The 20,105-nt window shown below is 39.2% G+C and overlaps 1 protein-coding gene across 2 annotated transcripts in view; it reads left to right on the top strand.

Annotated features, from left to right (window-relative positions):
- atr (ATR checkpoint kinase) overlaps window positions 1-20,006 on the top strand; it is a 34,169-nt gene extending 14,163 nt beyond the window's left edge. Inside the window, exons 17-48 of one of the 2 annotated variants that reach the window (XM_088354442.1) lie at window positions 209-394; window positions 699-794; window positions 1,056-1,186; window positions 1,457-1,600; window positions 1,670-1,763; window positions 3,270-3,395; window positions 3,534-3,740; window positions 3,820-3,933; window positions 4,896-5,011; window positions 5,120-5,240; window positions 5,322-5,459; window positions 6,807-6,966; window positions 7,960-8,126; window positions 8,186-8,350; window positions 8,419-8,510; window positions 8,609-8,700; window positions 8,828-9,005; window positions 9,246-9,431; window positions 9,687-9,849; window positions 9,998-10,177; window positions 10,260-10,402; window positions 11,125-11,222; window positions 11,358-11,587; window positions 12,821-12,955; window positions 13,074-13,274; window positions 15,028-15,171; window positions 15,266-15,416; window positions 15,476-15,632; window positions 17,021-17,174; window positions 17,719-17,870; window positions 19,137-19,242; window positions 19,524-20,006. In XM_088354442.1, coding sequence (XP_088210568.1) covers window positions 209-394; window positions 699-794; window positions 1,056-1,186; window positions 1,457-1,600; window positions 1,670-1,763; window positions 3,270-3,395; window positions 3,534-3,740; window positions 3,820-3,933; window positions 4,896-5,011; window positions 5,120-5,240; window positions 5,322-5,459; window positions 6,807-6,966; window positions 7,960-8,126; window positions 8,186-8,350; window positions 8,419-8,510; window positions 8,609-8,700; window positions 8,828-9,005; window positions 9,246-9,431; window positions 9,687-9,849; window positions 9,998-10,177; window positions 10,260-10,402; window positions 11,125-11,222; window positions 11,358-11,587; window positions 12,821-12,955; window positions 13,074-13,274; window positions 15,028-15,171; window positions 15,266-15,416; window positions 15,476-15,632; window positions 17,021-17,174; window positions 17,719-17,870; window positions 19,137-19,242; window positions 19,524-19,697 — 4,701 coding nt within the window. In that variant the 3' untranslated portion in view covers window positions 19,698-20,006. The remainder of the gene's footprint in view (window positions 1-208; window positions 395-698; window positions 795-1,055; window positions 1,187-1,456; window positions 1,601-1,669; window positions 1,764-3,269; window positions 3,396-3,533; window positions 3,741-3,819; window positions 3,934-4,895; window positions 5,012-5,119; window positions 5,241-5,321; window positions 5,460-6,806; window positions 6,967-7,959; window positions 8,127-8,185; window positions 8,351-8,418; window positions 8,511-8,608; window positions 8,701-8,827; window positions 9,006-9,245; window positions 9,432-9,686; window positions 9,850-9,997; window positions 10,178-10,259; window positions 10,403-11,124; window positions 11,223-11,357; window positions 11,588-12,820; window positions 12,956-13,073; window positions 13,275-15,027; window positions 15,172-15,265; window positions 15,417-15,475; window positions 15,633-17,020; window positions 17,175-17,718; window positions 17,871-19,136; window positions 19,243-19,523) is intronic. The other variant, XM_088354443.1, reaches the window with a different exon arrangement.
- The last annotated feature ends 99 nt before the right edge of the window (window positions 20,007-20,105 follow it).

The raw sequence follows: 20,105 nt of genomic DNA on the forward strand, positions 1-20,105 counted from the left end.
TACAGAAGTAATACAAATACATTGAACAAAAACTCTATGAAGAAAAAAAAATGCACAAATGATAGGGCAACGAAATTTAAAGGGAAAATGAATACAGCTGCTAAAAAGGAAGAAATAGGAACTATATTTATTAAATACATTAGAAAATAGTGTATTCATTAGTTTTTAAGATGCCTAGCTATGAAATTTGTGGATTTTTTTGGTTCAGACTGAGACTGAGATCGAATTGGGCTCACTTCTGCGCCAAGACTTCCAAGGCCTTCACAATGAGCTGCTGCTACGCTTGGGAGAGCACTACCAGCAGGTCTTCAACGGCTTGGCTATCCTGGCCTCCTTCGCATCCACCGATGATCCCTACCAGGGTCCCCGTGAAATCACTACTCCGGAACAGATGGTAGTGCTGTGTTTGTTTGTTTTTTTCTCTGAAAAAAAAATTCTACTCACTGCCATTGACACGTATATTTGTTTTTTAATTGGCCTTGAGCTGTCAACATAATGTTATTAGGCCATTACATAATTATTTTTCATGTTTTATTATCATACTTGATATAATTTATGATAACCACATCGATGGACTACCTGCAAATTAAGCTTTTTTCGAATTCTGGCCTTCTTCGACATACAATTACTCAGCCAGCTCTAATTGTTTTTTCGTGTTTTCCTTATCACGTTTGATATCATTTCTTATCCCCACATAGGTGGAATACCTGCAACCGAAGCTGCTTGGAATTCTAGCCTTCTTCAACATGCAGTTGCTTAGCTCCAGTGCAGGTGAAAAGGAAAGGAAAAAGATGGTGAGCTACAAAAACAGATGGGCTTAATATGATTAACACCTTGGGAAATGTTCTTAAAAAACATCTTAACTTGCAATATATAAACATATTACTACCATCAATTTGACAGTATGTTATACAGCTGTTTACTCTTTGAACTTGACTATTAATGGAAACAACATTTTTTAACTGAGGAGGTTTTTTGAACATGCTTTTAAACCAAATTTCCACTCTCATTTCAATTGAACCGTCAAGAGTAAGGCTGTATTTCCTGTGTTTGAGGCACTGACCAGCGTGATGGCTCTGATGCGACTAATGGGCCCCAAACACATCAGCTCGGTGCGTGTGAAGATGATGACCACCCTGCGAACCGGCCTCCGCTACAGAGAAGACTTTCCTCTCCTTTGCTGCCAGTCAGTGTTAACCCTCAGGAAAATTATGATTATTATTTTAATTACTTGAAGACTATTTGATGAAAAGGTCCAAACAGCCATATCAAAATTATACTCAAGGATGGTTTGTATAAAATGCCGGTACATTTTGAAGAAAAATGTAATCAAAAAGTGGCCAAATACTGCACAAAAATCCTGTTTTTTTTTATTCTTTACTCTAGTTTTACACTTTCTCTATATTTGTTCAAACTGCATGCCTTTCTCTTTGACCATTATGGCCCTTGCTCGCAGGACGTGGGAGTGTTTTGTGAGAAGCGTTGAGTCCACGCATTTGGGTCCCCTGCTGGGTCATGTAATTGTGGCGCTTCTGCCGCTTATCCCACTTCAGCCCAAAGAGACCGCCACCATTATCCGCTTCCTTATACTGGACAACAGGTTAGAAGTTAAGTACCTATACTGCATCATGTATTTTATTTATTTTTTGGACTCCCGCGTCTCACACAGGGAAGAAGTCAACGACTACCTACATGAAATCTACTTCCTTCCGGATCATCCTGAGCTCAAAGACATCCATACTGTATTGCAGGATTATAAAAAGGTCCTTTACACTTTGCTCGACAGGATGTATAATTACTGGTATTTTTCTTGCCAATTCTAGTAATTGGGTTGAATTACATTCTGCCCGAGGCTACTTTTTCTCTCTTGACTATCCTTCAAATATTTAATAGAATACACTTGACAATTACCTTACTTGTGCTTTATGTGAGGTTCATGTAATGTAAAATATATGCTAATTAATGACCTAAAAATGTACATTTACACAGTAGTTCATGTATTTTTGCCAATTTAAAAATATATATATTTGAAAACGGAGGAATGTTTTTATTCAATTTTTTTTGTGGAAAACCCGGTTTGACCCAACCTCACCCAAACCCTAGATCCAGGTGCCCCCATGTAAATTGAGTTCGAGACACCTGAGTTAAATAAACTGGAAAACTGTTGGAGCTCTTCTCAAGGTTTCTTCATTTTCCTCATGCTGTGTTTTTGAGTTTTTCCTTTTCCTAACGTAGGTTTTAGATCTGGTGATCCTGCAATAGTCTGTGGTCTGTGCAGCCCTTTGAGACTCCTTGTGATTAAGGGCTTTACAAATAAACAGGACTTGACTTGACTATTCTTAAAGCATTCAACAGCCCTACATTGGAGTTACTTGAGACATTGAAGTCATTCCCTTATTTTTGTACATTGACATTGCATGTTAATTCACAAACTCACCCCTAAAAAACCTGGAATATTCAATCAAAATTATAATTCAATCGTAACAATAAGAAAATTACACGTTTTTACACAACTTCATGTTTTTACCTATATTTTTTTTAACTTTGAATGATAGTTTCATGTTTTTGCATTAGTTTATTTTAAAACATTTTTTACATAGGAATCTATAGTTTTTACATAGGTTCCACTCATTGCAGAGTTTACATAATTTTCTCCTTTTGACATTAAGTCTCCCCTTTTCACCTGCTAATCTTTTTTTTGTTGTTGATAATTTTAATGTTTTTATAGGGAAATTATTACATTAAAACTTTGAACTTGTGAAATTATTGTAGAAATGTTATATCCCTATTGTATCATTTTTCTGTAGTGCACTTTTTTTTTGTATACCATAATTTCCGGGCTACAAGGCACTCTAGATTATAAACCACACCATCCAAAACAGTATTTAGTGAGATTTTCCTTGTTTGTAAGGTGCATGTATTAAAACTTCTGTAAAAACTGCATCAACAAAACGCCACAACAATTAAAAAAATATATATATTTCATAGAGAATAATTAATATGAAATCTGGTATCACAACTAAAATAATTGAATAATTCATCAATGGTAACTGTAGTTAATAGCAAATCATTATAATTATGTGTCTTCCTTTGTTGTGTTTCCTATTTTCCGGTGATTAAGAAGCAATGGATTGTAGGGCGCTGTTTTGTATTTGGCAAAATTGAGGTTTCTAGGTGCGCCTTAGAGTCCAGAAAATACATTTTATTACATTTTTGTAGCAAAACAACAACACAGCAAAATCTAATATTTGCTGTAATTTTTGTTTAAGTTGACAGCCAGCAACAGCGACCTGGCATCTGCACTGCAGCTGTCCATGAGAGCTGTTCAGCATGAGAATGTCGACGTCCGCATCCACGCACTGACTAGCCTCAGAGACATGATGCACAGCAACCAGGTGATCACAAAAACAAATAAATGTGTCCTTTTGACTTGTCCACTTAATTTTCAGTCGATAATATTAAACTTTTCTCAGTCTCTGATCTTAGCTTAGCTTCAGCTGGTACAGCTTTGTTGAGATTTTGTGTGTCCACAGGAATTGCTGTCGAAGCAAGTGTGCGCCAGTGAGTCCGTGGAGCCGGTCATCTCCAGCTTGGTGTCAGTGCTGCTCAAGGGTTGCCAGGAATCGTCACCCGAAGCCCGGCTTTTATGCGGCGAGTGTCTCGGCGAGCTTGGCGCCGTGGACCCGGGACGGCTGGACCTGTCGCCGTCACATGTTAACGGGGACCGTTACAGATTTGTGGTAGGTCAAAAAACAGCAGGCTACAAATACTGAGTGAATCTCTTCTTGCATTTGAATGTCACTCTTTTGTTTTAATCAGCGCGGCGTGGAGTTCCCAAACTTCGCTTACGACCTGCTGACCGAACTGACGCGAGCTTTTCTGACTTATGCGGACAATGTCCGAGCACAAGATTCTGCTGCCTACGCCATTCAGGTAGTCTCATGCCATACAGTCACACAAATGTACTTTAAATATTCGCTACAGGGTTTATTATGTTTTATTTTTGCAAAAATAAATATTACTAACACTATTTAAATAATATTATTTAAGAAACTATCTCAAACTGGTAACCCTTCACACCAATCAGTAATAAAAAGTAGCTCTCAGCTTCCAAAATCTAAATTATATAGATTTACACACCAAACTTTTAATTGACTTATTTAAAAATGACTATGATTAAATATTCAAACATAACTAGGGATATTCGATGCAACTTTTTTTCAGACTAATACTGATACAAACACTAATTGTATGGTAGTTACTAGTAGTGCCAATACTAATGAAAATATATAAATTATTATTAGTTGTATATCAGAATCTAACAATTGTTTTAAAACGGTATGGAATTAATTGCATTTTTGTCTATTTCTTAATTAATAGTGTATCTGTACACGGTAACATGAATTTGATAAAATAAATTGGCTATTTTCCTTGATTATGCAATCACGTTTTTTACACATCCATCCATTATCTGCACCGTTTATCCTCAGTAGGGTTGCGGGGGCGCTGGAGCCCATCCCAGCAATCATCGGGCAGTGGGCAGGGGACACCCTGAACTGGTTGTCAGCCAATCGCAGGGCACACAGGGACAGACAATTCGCTCGCTCATTCACACCTAAGGACAATTTGGACCGGCCAATTAACCTGACATGCATGTTTTTCGAATGTGGGAGGAAACCGGAGTGCCCGGAGGAGACCCACGCAAGCACGGGGAGAACATGCAAACTCCACACCGGAGGTTCAATCTCATGACCTCAGAACTGTGCCGCACACGCGCTAACCACTGCCCAAGACTACTGACACATTCTTATTTGGTCTTGTATGGATCTATACTCGCTTGTCAACTAACTGTGCAATTGTAATTGTGTGACATTATGTGAACCCGTAATATGTAGGAGCTTCTCTCCATTTTCGAATGCCGAGACGGTCGACAGGATACTCCCGGACGTAGATTATGGAGGAAATTCCCAGAGCACGTTCAGGAAATCCTAGAGCCTCACCTCAGCAGCAGGTATTTAACAATCTCTAACACGATCATCTTCATTGGAAGATTTGTATGATAGAAACAAGCTTAATTGTCAGAACAGTTATCCTCATCAATGTTGTGCCTGTGTTGCAGGTACAAGAGCAGCCAGAAGGAGGCCAAATGGTCCGACCTGAAGAAGCCCATCTACTTCAGCAACCGGGGCAGCAAGTTCTCTGAGTGGGCCGCTACGTGGGCTGCTTATCTTATTAGCAAAGTAGGAAAGCGGGGAAAAAAAACTTTGGTTTTATAATCTCTGAAGGTTGCTGGAATGTCTTGGATCTTTGTGGGCTTTCAGGTGCGACACAATTTGGCCAGTCGAGTGTTCACTTGCTGCAGTTTCATCATCAAATATGATTATAAAGTGACAAGCTTCCTGCTGCCTCACGTGCTGCTCTATATGCTGCTTGGCTGCACACCTGACGAACGAGAGGAGGTGAGTGGAATTGTGGGAGCTTCTGATTCTACGTTGATATGTTTCTATTAAACAGCCCCTAAGGAATGTCAAGGTTCAAAGCAGCATATGATGTGCAGTTATACCGCTTTATACGAGTACCTCTAAACATGTGTACTTCGGCATCCAAGATTTTTTTTAACAAAAACGTTGTGCGTTATACGTAGGAAAATCCAGTTCACGAGCAGGACTAGAGGCTACCTAGAAACCGCTCACCGCTCATTACCGTTTACTGCTTGCATTAGCTCGTCCAGTTGCGCATGCAAACTACTACCGGCAAATTAATAAAAGATAAAACAAATGTGCATACGTTCATTTAAAGATACAGTAATTTTAAGTGTACAGTAAGTGCTTACATATCAACAGTCCCTCGATGCTATACCTGTCCCCCGCACCTGATTAATGATTGTAAATCCTCCTTATTAAGCTAGAATAGATCTTACAAAAACGCGGCACTTATTTACTCACAGCAAGACGTACTATGTTGAATACTGTACTTCGACAATATTATCAATCTACGGTGACGTTATCCTCTGCTTCCAGTGACAGACGGTTCTTGTGTTTGGAGGATAAAGAATACTATATTGTATCCGAAGAACACCACACCCACTGTGAAGCATGGGGGTGTAAACATCCTGCTTTAGGGCTGTTTTTCTGCAAAGGGACTAGGAGGACTGATCTGTGTCAAAGAAAGAATGAATGGGGCCATGTAGTTAGAGATTTTCAGTGAAAATCTTGAATCAGCAAGGCCATTTGCAGATGAAACATGGAAATGATACGAAACCACACAGCCTTTGGCAACAAAGGAGTGTATTCGTAAGAAGCAACTCAAGGTCCTGGAGTGGCCTAGCCAGTCTCCAGATCTCAACCCGATAGAACATTAGTCGAGGGAGTTGAAAGTCTGTGTTGCCCAACGACAGCCCCAAAACATCACTGCTCTAGAGGACATCTGCATGGAGGAATTTTCCAAAGTACAAGCAACAGTATGTAATAAGCTAATTAAGAGTTACAGGAGATGTTTGGCCTCTGTTAAGTATTGAGATAACCTTCTATTATAGACCAACTATTTATTTTCCAACATAATTTGCAAATGAATTCCTTTTAAAAAAATCCGTCGACAATGTGATTTTCTGTTCTCATGGTTGAGGTGTACCCATGTTGACAATTACAGGCCTCTAATATTTTCAAGTGGGAGAACTTCCACAATCAGTAGTTAGCGAAATACCCACTGTGCCCCACTGTACCACTCTAATGAATAACGGGGTTGACTGTTAGTAAAGCAGAGGTTAAAGGTTCCTTGAGCCCTGAACTATTGGTATTGTCCTCAAGGTGACAAAAGAAATGTTGGCCGTGCTGACGGAGAGCAAGGAGAGAATCCAGGAGACGGCCTCCAGCCGATGGCAGCTCAGCACCCAGACAGTGTTCAGTATGCTGTCCCACCTCACCCAGTGGAGCCGCAACATCCTCCAAGCCGAGCATAGCAACAGGGGTAACCACTTGAAACATAAATATAGTCTGACTCCAATCAGATTATAGGATTATCTTTTTATGTGCCTTTTCTAATTATCTTAGCAAATGCCAGAATTGTATTTTGCATAAAGTCTGTTGATTGGAACAATCTAATGCTACTCGGTATTATGTAAATAAATGCATTACAGCATGTGTTTAAGTTAAAAAAAATGTATTATACATATTTTTAATCAATATTTAAAGTTGTTAAGATTGATATGTATTTAAATGAATAACAAGGATATTTAAATGTGTATCTCCAAAAGTGAACACGGGATATTAAAAATTGTATATATATTTTGATATAAAAAAAATAAGTTGATATAAATACATTTCATTAGTAGTATGTACACGTTGAGACAAAATGATCAGGCACATTTGTAGGGTTACCCCAGGATAAATGTGTCAAATTATTTTGCCTGACACCGTATAATGAATTATTATATAAGTTATTTAAATCGGCTTTTAAATGAAAACATATATAGGACGAAGTAAAATAAATCAAAAGTATTGTACAATCAATTTTGAAATGTACATAAAAATTTAATTATTTGTATATTTACAAAATATTATTATAAAATTTGTAACTACAAAAATACAAATATTTTATTCCCCAAAAATACATGAAATAAAAATGTTTTAAATACTGTAAACTAATGATAAACTGTTTTTCAGTTTAATGTTTTTTAAAAAGGTGTGAAAAGTACAATTAAGCTTCAATGTACAATACCGTTCAAATATTTGGGGTCAACCAGACAAAAGTATGTTTTCCATGAAAAGTCTCAATTTGCAAAATAAAGTATGTTTAAGACATTGAAATGGTTATAAATAATGATTTTTGTTTAAAAATATATATATGTAATAATATAATCCTACTTTGTTTTTATTTTGGTCATCTTGTGATTTTTAGTTTTTACACATTTAGTAACATGAGTTAGAGTTCTAAATGGTACACCATGTCTCGCTATCGCAGAAAGTGGCGACTACGAGTGTGTGGTGGCCTTCCTTAAAGGCATCCCACAAGACGTGTTGGCCAAGGCTTCGTTGCGCTCCAAGGCCTACACGCGTGCCCTTATGCATCTTGAAGCATACATATTAGAAAACAAAGAGAACATCCAGGACCACCTCACTTTCCTGCAGGTGAGAGCAACAGGTTTCTTTCAGTGTTGATGAAATAAGAACAATTGAGTTTGCCGCAGACTCTGTACGCTGCCATGCACGAGCCGGATGGCTTGAAGGGAGTTGACGCCTTAAGACGGGAGGAGCCGTCACTACGGGAACAGATATTAGAGCACGAGAGCATCGGCCTGCTGCAGGATGCTACGGCATGTTACGACTACGCCATACAGCAACAGTCCGACCAGGTAGTCAAAGACTTCTTATATCTTATCTCAACTTCAACACTCACAATCAACATTATTCCTCTTTGTAGATTTGCCACTATCATGGCGTGATGACGTCACGGCTTGGCCTGGGCCAGCTGTCCACAGTCATCACACAAGTTAATGGAGTATTAGCTGACAAGTATGGAGTTTATCTCACTTCCAAAAGTCTAGCACTATCCGTGACATGACTGAGTAAGAGGTTAAACACTACTGTATTTTTTTTATGCCGGATTTTAGGCAGCAGTGGACTTCAGAGCTGAATGCTTACAGAGTGGAAGCTGCCTGGAAACTGGGCAAATGGGATCTGTTGGAGGACTATCTAAGTTCAGGTAATTTATTCTTAAAAATACGTTTTTTGTAGAAGCTTTATCATAGCCAATGTGAACTAAGAGGTGGTGGCTTCGTACTCTGCCGGAGCTTGATTTTTTTTTTTTTTTTTTTTTTTGTGGCCCAAAGACCTCCAGTCCAGCACGTGGGGAGTTCGACTGGGTCAGTTGCTACTGGCAGCCAAAAAACAAGACTGTGCAGCCTTCTCTGAGAAACTGAAACTGGTCCGTAAGGAGCAGGTGGTCCCATTATCAGCCGCTAGCTATGAGTGCGGCTCATACCAGAGAGGATACGAGTACATCGTCAGGTCTGCTGTCCTTGTTTTTCTACTTTGGTGTGCAGCAAAACTGATTTTTTTTTTCTTTTCATTTCACTTATTTATGGCATACTATCAAACATGCTCATGGAACCAATGACTTTTTTGGCTTTTCCATACCTTCTAAAATGATTTAAAAGCCTTCACATAAAATCACTGAAAAGTCATTTTGAGGTGTTTTAGTGTACTGCATTTTTCTTCCCTTCTTATCAACTTTTTATGTCGTGTCAGGCTGCACATGCTGAGCGAGTTGGAGCACATGTTCACCAAGCTAAAGAGTCAGGAGTCGGGCTCCTCCCCCGGCATCACACAGCTCCCCTCCTACTGGTCCGAGCGGTTGGAGATGACACAGAAATCCTTTCGGGCCAAAGAGCCCGTCCTGGCCCTACGCCGTGCCCTGCTGAGTCTGCAGTCAAAGTAATGAACACTGACTAATTTTAACTTAATCACGTGTTCTGATAATTGTTTTTATCAAGTAGAGGGATTCCTTTGAAAAATATTGAAAATATGGTAAATGTAATTATCATAGATGCTGTCCTATTAACAGTTATTGAAAATAAATGTATGTGGCATTTGTTGGAAAATATTTCTACACAAACCATTCAGAAAATGCCTAAGACTGAGAATTACTGTGTGATGGATTTTGTACATTAATACCGTCTTTGCCAATTGCAGACCTACAAGCCAGAAGCTGGTGGGTGAATGCTGGCTGCAGAGTGCCCGGGTGGCCAGGAAGGCTGGACATCACCAAACCGCTTTCAACGCGCTGTTAAATGCAGAGAACACACACCTGGCCGAGCTGCTCATAGAAAAAGCCAAATGGCTATGGTCCAAGGTAGGATTTGAGCACAAATATATAATGACACTAGATACACAAACTCAGTCACAACAAAATAAAAAATAAACAAACACGGAATTATCATTAAAGCGAAACACAGGTCTAACATTTTGGTAAAACACGTTTTCTTCTCCCTATTTTTTAGGGTGATGTCCACCAGGCACTGATGGTGCTGCAGAAGGGCGTAGCCCAGTGCTTCCCTGACGAGGCGCCGCCGTCGGACCCCCAAAAGCTTCAGACCAAAGGCCGAGCCATGCTCCTGGTTGGCCGCTTTATGGAGGAAACTGCCAACTTTGAGTCCAACGCCATTATGAAGACGTACAAGGTTGTCCTCTACTAAATACAAGCGGGAGCATCCGCCCTGCTTATATTGTGTTTTGTGTTGATCAGCTTTTATTTTTGTGAAGGATGTGACCAACCTTCTGCCCGAGTGGGAGGACGGCAACTTCTACTTGGCCAATTACTATGACAAAGTCATGCCCATGGTGACAGACAACAAAATGGAGAAGCAGGGCAACCTCATCAGATATATTGTCACCTATTTTGGAAAGTACGGCAGACTTTGTATCTTAAACTACAATACTAAAAGCAAGTCATTGAAAATTGCTGTTAAAATAATCAGATTTTTGATTGAATTATTTGTATGTGCTATAAATCAGTGGTCAGCAACCTCCGGGGATCTTTTAGCAGAAAGAAAAAGGTTGCCTTATTTTTTGCTAATACCGAATTTATTTGTGAATACAGCCATTTTTTTTCCACTGATGTTTTATGGTAGTAATTGAGCCATGATTGATCAGTCAACAAATATCGCTGACCTGCTTTTGCTCAGCATCGGATGCAATGGGAATCGAAGCTGGATTGCTGTGGTAAGAGCGCCAAAAAGGCATTAGATCTTTAGTCATCTTGTAAAATGTAATTATGGTAAAGGGTACAGCCAATACAACGTTGCAAAACGTCGTGTCATCAGTTAAAATAGATAGATGATGAGATAAAATTGATACCTTTTCCCACGTCATTTAGATCCCTAGTGGTCTATGATTACATAGTGGATTTGGGCTTAAAATGATTACCATTATCATTATTTTGGTCGTTGTTACTAATGTTACTATTGGGCCGGGCTGCGAGAATGGAGTCAAACTTTAAACCGGTCCGTGGTACAAAATGAGTTGCCAACCACTGCTTTACATCATGTTTTTTATCTCTGATCTTTTTTTAATTCTAATAAATTGCATTGTTAAATCAATGATGTACAACTTTATCATCTCAATCCAGAGCTCTGCAGTATGGAAACCAATACATCTACCAGGCTATGCCACGTATGCTCTCCCTTTGGCTGGATTTTGGAGCCAAAGTGTGCGAGTATGAGAAAGGTGCATGGTTAATGTTGTCAGATAGACCACATTTACAAGCAAAGGGAGATAAATCCATTTGTTTTTGTATAAAATCATCATCCAACTCCAGCCCGAGCAAATTATGACTCCTCATACAGTATTTTATTTTTTAAGCCGGGAAGGCTGACAGGCAGATGCGTCAGGAGCTGTCCAAGATCAACGCAACAATGATGGACCACTGCAACAACCTGGCCCCTTACCAGTTCCTCACGGCTTTCTCGCAACTCATCTCCCGTGTGTGTCACTCCAGCGATGATGTGTTCACTGTCCTCATGAGCATCGTTGCCAAAGTCTTTTTGGCCTACCCGCAGCAGGCTATGTGGCTTATGACTGCTGTGTCCAAGGTACCTGCTTAATTCATTATCATCATTCGGCTACTATTAATCTGAGAACCTTTAACAATATTGGAATGTACGGTGGTGTCATTGGATACATTATAAGGGAACAAATTATACCCCAAGTTATTACTGTAAGGTAGAGATTAGATCTTGTGCTGGAAATTCGGGCCAGGTTCGTGCACCAAATGTCAAATTATCAAGGCGGGCCAGGCTTCTCTCTCTTTTTTATTCTTCTTTTTTTCTTCATGGAGGATCTGAACAGCATTCACTTACTTTTACGTGTGTAATCATTTGGATGACTACTTTTTAGTTCTTCTTGAGTAATACTGTATTATTCCGAAGTAACAGTAATTTTACCTGAGTAATACACTTCTTTTCTGCACTTTGGTTCGGTTTCGGGCTGGATCTTTTTAGGCCCGATCTTACCTCTACTGTAAGGCTATTGGAGAAGGTATATGACACATTTGAACACATTAGATGGCAAATAAGGTATTCTGTATTCATAATTCGCTTTCAGTATTCTAACTCTTGGTTTGAAATTTATTTAAAGCTCATTATATTTGGTTTGATGTTTTCTAAGTAAGCCTGTCTGTGTATTTGGAAAGTGCTTTGGTATAAAAAAATACTTTGTTTAATGTTTGATTCCAATTTAATTTTTCCAACCATAAAGCTTGGAAAGGCTACTGCGACCATTGTTTCCTTTCATGTAAATTTAAAAAGTTAGCTCCAGCATTAATATTTTTTTTTCTCTTTCAATATTGCCTCTAATCAATTGTTTACATCGATCCACACTTCCTAAATTAGCTTCTAATATTATTTTCATCTTTATAGATTCTAAGTTTAACCCTAACCAATATTGTAAGTTTGCATGTTAGCTCCAAATTTGATCTCTAATGGTGAATGGTCTTCATTTTTAATATAGTGCTTTTTAAGTCAATGAAGACCTTGCAAAGCGCTTTACAATGTGCTTCACGCTTACCTCTTCACACACACTCACACATCGATAGCTTACTATAAGTTTTTTGTCTGTATAATTACAAAATTGCTTTTTGTTGGCTCAGCTAATTGGGCTAATATACTAAAGGTCGCTCTTATGTAATGATCCAAACAATATTTCAAAATTTGCTTTCAAATGTGTCTTTGAGAAATACTTTGGATAAAAGGTATTTTTTTTAGAATCACCAATTTTCGACAGCGTGGTGATGAGGATGATAATGTTCTTTTTCTAACCCCCTTCAGTCTTCTTACCCAACCCGCATGAACCGCTGCAATCAGATTCTTAAAAAAGCAATCAGCCTCAAGCAGTCCCTGGACAAATTTGTCAGTGACGCCATCAGGCTCACTGACAAACTAGTAGAGCTCTGCAACAAACAGGTGGGTCCTCATTATTTCCGGAAATTACAGTGCAACTGTCCTAATTTCCCATTCAAGTTTTTCAAGAGAAGACGAGGGATGAATCATATTGAAAAATATTCTGATGTATTTTCTTTAGGTGAATAGCGACACCAATAAACTGAGCATGAGCGCCCACTTTAAGACACTTAAACGTCTGGTGGAAGAGCCCTCCTTCAGCCAAATCCTCATCCCGCTGCAGTCGGTACTCATTCCCACCCTGCCCTACACAGGAGGGGCTAAAACCAGCCATGACGCCTTCCCAGGACACTGGGTTTACCTGGATGGCTTTGAGGACCACGTAAGGCATTGAATATGTGGCATGATATTTAAAGTGGCCTAATGACATTTGCACTTTGCTGTGTGGAATAAGATGTTTTTTGCCTGATCTGTATGGCTTTCCCACTCAAAAACAACAAACTCTACAGTGCTTGTGCATATCTAGAGTTAAGGGTCTTGAGATGACTGTCTGGTATCGGGGGACATCATATAAAATACTGGTCTATTATTTATTTGTGTTACAGCAATCAAAATGCCAATACGCTATTGGCGGAACTCCCTCAAACGATGCCTTTCTGTCTCATTGAAATTAAGAGTTTCCTGTGCTTGCGTGTCAGGGATACAATACTGTATTTTTTTGCACTGTATTGGCTATGCTAAGGGAAAAGCAAAACCATGCTAACCGTGGAAACGAAGCTTTTGCTTATCAATTGAATTGTTTGTATTGTAATCGATAACAAAATGGGGAAACATTGTATGCAACGAGATTAGACTCCGGATTAAACTTGTAACAAAGACTTAGATAAAATATCAAATAAAAGACTGTCCGGATAAATGGGCCAAATATTCACAACGTAGTGCTAAAAAAAGCAGTGCAATGATATTTGGCCGCAACAAGAATTCCGAAATAAGTTGCAAGATGTATACAGTACTTTCAAAACTTTGCCTGCTTGTTTTAGGTGGTGAGGGCCCTGGGGAAAAACGACTCCAAGCCTGTTTGTCTTTGTTTTAAGGGACCTGTAGCACCCACCATAGGGCTTTAGGTCGAAGAGGTGTAGGGCATTAGGTCGAAGAGGTGTCAACCGGCGTGAGAAGACTCTTATTATGTTGATGGGTCTGCTTTAGTTTCACCAGCCGGCAATGTCTTCCAACCAAAGATCTTCTGGGCTGTGTTGATTACTTTCTGTGTGATGCTCACAAATTCTACCCTCGCTAAGTTGCATAGCTGTAACCAAACGATTAGGACTATTATCAAAAATAAGAAGGAGATTAAAGCAGGGAAATCATGTAAGGGCATGATAATCCTCACAATTGGAAGGTTTAAAATCAGTTTAATTTTTAATCTGCCCTCGCCATCTCGTCGGCCCTCTTGAGGGTCCCAGCTCAAGTTGTGTTACACCAAAGATAAATACAATTTTATTTTTCCTTTACATGTATATTTATTTATGTTATTTAATCGTATACATTCATATCACACATGTGTATTACTTGCCATATACCAGGGGTCTCCAAACTTTTTCAAGCTGAGCGTTACCCAGTTTGATTTGCATTTTTATCATGTTATTACTATATTGTCAATGTTATTATCAGGTTAACTATTGAAAGTAAGGTTTAATAGACTCAGTTAACCACTAAAAATATAATTTTACTAGAAAATCACTATGACCCAGCACTGGTCCGCAGGCACATCAGTTGTCATTGTGGGGGCACCGTGGTGCTCGCGGGCCCCACTTTGGAGACACCTCCTATATGCAATTTTGTTATTTTATGTTTTCATTAGAGGTATATGGGTTCTGAACGCATTAGCTACGCATTATCATTGATTTTTATTCCTTGATATATGGCATTTCACTTTGTAAATAATCTTGTATCCCGGGGGTCTACTGTGTTAGAAATTATGTTATTTATGTAAAGTAAAAATACTCGTTGGCCTGGAGATGGATGGGAACCACCAGGCTGTATTTGCTCAAGACACACCATAATGGTGCCCTACGACCCTAGTGTTTATGGGATCCCACCAACCAACCGACACATACAGTACTGTGTTTTCCCAGGTGGAGATCTTGGCATCCTTGCAGAAACCCAAGAAAATCAGTTTGAGGGGGTCGGACGGTCGCAGCTACACCATGATGTGCAAACCCAAAGACGACCTGAGAAAGGACTGTAGGCTCATGGAGTTCAACTGCCTCATTAACAAGGTCCTAAGATGTGCCACACTCTTTATGAAAATGTTTTTAACAGCAACTTCCTTTAGAAATGAATAAAAGTAAATATAACTCTGCGTGATTATAGTGCTTGCGCAAGGATGCAGAATCACGTCGCCGGGAGTTGTACATCCGCACTTACGCCGTCATTCCCCTCAATGAGGAGTGCGGCATCATCGAGTGGGTCAACAACACGGCAGGCCTTCGGCACATCCTCACCAGACTGTACAAGGAGAAAGGTGAGCCACGTCTCAGTGTCAGATTTAAAGATACCAATGCTGAGCCACGTTTGTTTCAGGAATCTACTTGTCGGGCAAGGAGTTAAAGAAGATGATCCTTCCCAAGAACACGCCTTTGGAGGAGAGGCTCCGCGTGTATAAGGAGGGGCTATGCGCTCGACACCCGCCTATCTTTTACCAGTGGTTCCTTCGCACCTTCCCTGACCCCATGTCGTGGTAAGATGTAAAGCATTTTCTGCAGTAAACTCCTTAGCACTACATTTGCTTGCCTGCTGTCAACTCCTTAATATTCCAGTGACTGGAATATGTCATGCCACATGTCATTGGAATGCTTAAACTCTTGGGATTCAAAATATACTCATCACAGAAACATTTCGAACAGTCTGAAATAGGATATCTGAAAACTATGAAGACGTTCTAACGAACCCAAAAGTCTTGTAATATTCCACTCGCTAAACGATTCCCAGCAAACATGGTCTGGTTATATAGTCCAGTGAATCCAACCCTGTAAAATATTTACACCAAAACATACGATAATGCTGACAGATTGAAACAAAATCTGCCTGAAAGCACTCCTGATTCGTTTGACGATCATTGTTGTAATCCGTCTGTTCGGGTCAAAACTCCCCTTTTAAAATAAACAGACTTGTCAGATGACATCCGGTATAGCCAATATTCTCTAACCTTTTGATTGACACCATTCTTGGCCAATTGCAAGTTTTTTTCCACGGTCCTTAGCATGTGACAACCTAAAAGAGCCTGTATTGAAGAAAAAAAACATCATGAATAATTCAGCTTTAAAAATCTTTTGCAAATAGTGACACGCACACGCTGCCCTACTTACGAATGAGATACGTTCCGGACGATCAGTCGTGAGTTGAATTTGTTTGTAAGTTGCTTCAGTGCTATATTTTGTATGTTTAAGGTTTATATCAGTACGTTTAAGTCTTGTATGGCCTTATTCTTTTGTACTAAAAAATAAAGATATAATAAAATAATATGCTCCATAAAGATAAATAAAGTTGAGTTTGACTTACTTTTGGATGATGCGCTCCAAGAGTTAGGCGACTTCCTCCCCCGTGGTAGAAAGTTGCTGAAAAAAAGCAATCCAACCATTTTCTTAACCGCATCAAGCTTTCTTATTCCACTTTTATTTCAAACGAAACGGCTCGCCTCTTCTTTACACCAACCATATCGAATGGATGCACAAGATATTAAACAATAAAAATGTCAAAGTATTTAGTGCGCTGGAGATAGTATAAACATATTATCGAAGTTATAGAATGTTTACACACAAACTTGGAAGAGGAAGCAGATTTTTTCCTTTCGAGTGGACCTCTCACAGCGCCACACGCAGGAAAGAAGCATTACAGTACTGTCCTGTACTCGGGGAAAAAGGTGTACAGTACAAAATCTATCTTACAGCAATGTCCAAGTATTTTTCGACATCAAGTGGCTTGTTTTTATAATTCACAGAAGGGGGTTCCCTTACAAATGTATTTTTTTGTTCAGGAAAGAAAATATAAATTCCAGCACAGGGGCAATTAATGCAATTTCTCTGCTTCTTCTCTTTGCAAAATATTTTGACATTTTTTTTCCTGCAGGTACAGCAGCCGCTCTGCATACTGCCGCTCCACAGCTGTCATGTCTATGGTGGGTTACGTCTTAGGCTTGGGGGACCGCCACGGCGAGAATATCCTCTTCGACTCTCTCACAGGGGATTGTGTGCACGTAGACTTCAACTGCCTCTTTAATAAGGTTTGCTTGCTTTTCATTTTGCTACTTTCTCTTGCAGGATTATTATATGGAACATATGGACCTTATTGCGTGTCAGTTAATAAATGTATAGTTAATACCTTTCTTGTGATATAGCAGGATGTGTTTTATTTGTGTATTTATTTATCTAGGGATAAGTAAAGAGCTTGTGTTTGAATTATAATAAATATGTTTTTGTTGTGGTGGAACGGCGAATGAGTGATAAGCGCGTCCGCGGAACATTTCTAAAGTCATGGGTTCAAATCTAGCTGCCAGCTTTCCTGTGCGGAGTTTGCATGTTCCCCCGTGCCTGCGTGGGTTTCCTCCGGGCACTCCGGTTTCCTCCCAAATTCCAAAAAACATGCATGGCAGGTTAATTGGTGACTCCAAAATTGTCCTTAGGTATGAGTGTGCATATACTTGACCCTACTGAGAATAAGCGGTGCAGATATTGGATGGATGTCTTTGTTGTATTGTGTTAATAAAGTCAGACTTCCGATTATTCGTCCTATTCCAACCCCTGATTGAAACACATGCACCTTTCCAGGGAGAGACATTTGACGTCCCCGAGGTTGTCCCGTTCCGTCTTACCAGGAACATGGTGCACGCCATGGGGCCCATGGGCATCGAGGGTCTCTTTAGGCAGGCCTGCGAAGTCACGTTGAGATTGATGCGAGACGAGAGGGAACCACTCATGAGGTATGCACAACATCAATATAAAAAATAATGTAAGGTTATAAATATGTAGAATTGTCAGTATAATAACTAATGCTAAATTTAATCAGAAATATTTCAAATTCACCTGTTAAAGAAATATATCGATTTGGAAATTTCAATATATACCAGTACATGTTACATCCGATTTACAGCCTGCTCGAATTAAATCCACCTGTAGGACCATTGCCAGCAGATGCTCATATTTTCCTGCATACGCTCATTTTTTAAAAGTCAATATCTGGCACCGCAGGGCATTACAGCCTGGCAATTTACCACTACACTCAAGTACAGTAACTTGATACCATTGTAATGGATTTACGACTGGTTGGTTAGAACTAATCCTGGTCGCAATTCAGATGAATATTGGTAGTATGGTATTTTTCTAGTGTTTCTTAAAAAATATACCTGTAACACCCACCGTATAATTAACATTTCCATATTCACAATAATAAAATACAGTTTTATATCCTCAAGTCCTGGTGCAAACAATTATGAAAGTGATTGGTGGGAGGACTTTATCTACCTGAGAGGCCGTGGACCAATTATGGTTAACAGTAACTTTTATATCATGGTAATGTGGAGAACTCAATCACACCATGCTACTGACAAATTAGCGATCCAATAATACAATATAATTTTATAGTGTTAGAAAGACAGAAAAGCTACGTAGAGCACATAGGAAAATGCTTTTTAAGAATGTAAATAGTGTCAGTATGTTTTTTTGTCATTCTTTTCTATTTTGTTTAATGTGATTTCAGTGTATCGTACACGATCCTCTCTCAGAAATCAAGAATGTTACATTAAAAATTGCTCAGCCCACTGAGATTCGATCTGCAACTTCAGTGGAACTGTTTAAATCTAGTCTTATAACAAACTTCGATTCTCTATCTTATGAATGACCTATATTTCATGTTGACAATATCTGTGTATTATTTGTCATTGCAACATCCGTTGCAGCCTGGTCATCCTGGAAGGGTGATTACCTTATGTGCGGTCTCTTTTCTAGGTTTCTTAATTTTCCTCATGTTGAAGTTTTTGAGTATTCCTTGCCCTCATGTAGGTTTTAGACCAGGGGATGGTGTAATAATAGTCTGTAGTTTGCAATAATCTGTGGTCTGTGCAGCCCTTTGAGACTCCTTGTGATTAAGGGTTATACAAATAAACATTACTTGACTTGTCTTATATACGCTAAGTATAGAAGTGGTAATTATGTGCGTGTGTGTGTGTTTCTGGACATTTTTCCTTCAGTGTTCTAAAGACCTTCCTTCATGATCCCCTGGTAGAGTGGAGCAAACAAAGCAAAGGACTTTGCAAAATTCAGGCCAGCGAAACTGGAGAAATTGTCAATGAAAAGGTGTGTGAACATTTTGTTGTTCATAAACTAAATGACATTCATCAGCCTGCTGAGTTATTTGTCTGGAAAACATCTGGTTATTTATGTTTTTACATTGTTTGCCTCATTTCTATACATAAAAAAATTGTTATTTCTATAATGACTTTATTCTAAGTTTTTTTTAGGTAAAAGGCTGATTCATAGATCACCAAAATGTTATTTGCAAAAAATGTAGATCGCCATTGGACTTAAGGGGGGACATTACTCACGCATTATGTTTATCCGCTTCCTTCGTCAACCAGGCCAAAACGCACGTGTGCGACATCGAGCAACGTCTCCAGGGTGTGATCAAGAGCAGAAACAAAGTTCTGGGACTCCCTCTGTCCATCGAGGGCCACGTGCACTACCTGATTCAAGAAGCCACTGATGAGAAGCTGCTCTGTCTTATGTATGTGGGCTGGGGGCCTTACCTGTAAAGTGCACTTTTCCTCAACTTGTGTTTGCATTAATTAACGAGTTAGCGGTTTCCTGTTTTCTGGAGACTCGCATTTATGTACATGTTCATGTTTAGAAAATTGGAAACAATACCATTGTCATATCTGGTACGGCCACTGGTTCTAAAAAAGTATTTTTTCTTTCGGTATTGTGCTGTTCAAAATGTATACTGTAGCTTGACCAGATAATTAATAAATGACATTTTTTGTTAATAATAAAATCCAATGTTCCTACTGAACATCGTGAACTACACCTACCGTTTATTATAATAAAATAAGAAATTGAATCACTCTCATTTTTATATTAATTCGAATTGTGAATGCTTAACACCTTGTATTAGGGTAAAATCAAGAAATAAATAATGCAGAAGAGGCCACATAAACAAAGTG

Source organism: Urocampus carinirostris, chromosome 15, assembly GCF_059441175.1.
Source record: "Urocampus carinirostris isolate Australia breed hairy pipefish chromosome 15, RoL_Ucar_1.0, whole genome shotgun sequence".
Taxonomy (NCBI): Eukaryota; Metazoa; Chordata; class Actinopteri; order Syngnathiformes; family Syngnathidae; genus Urocampus; species Urocampus carinirostris.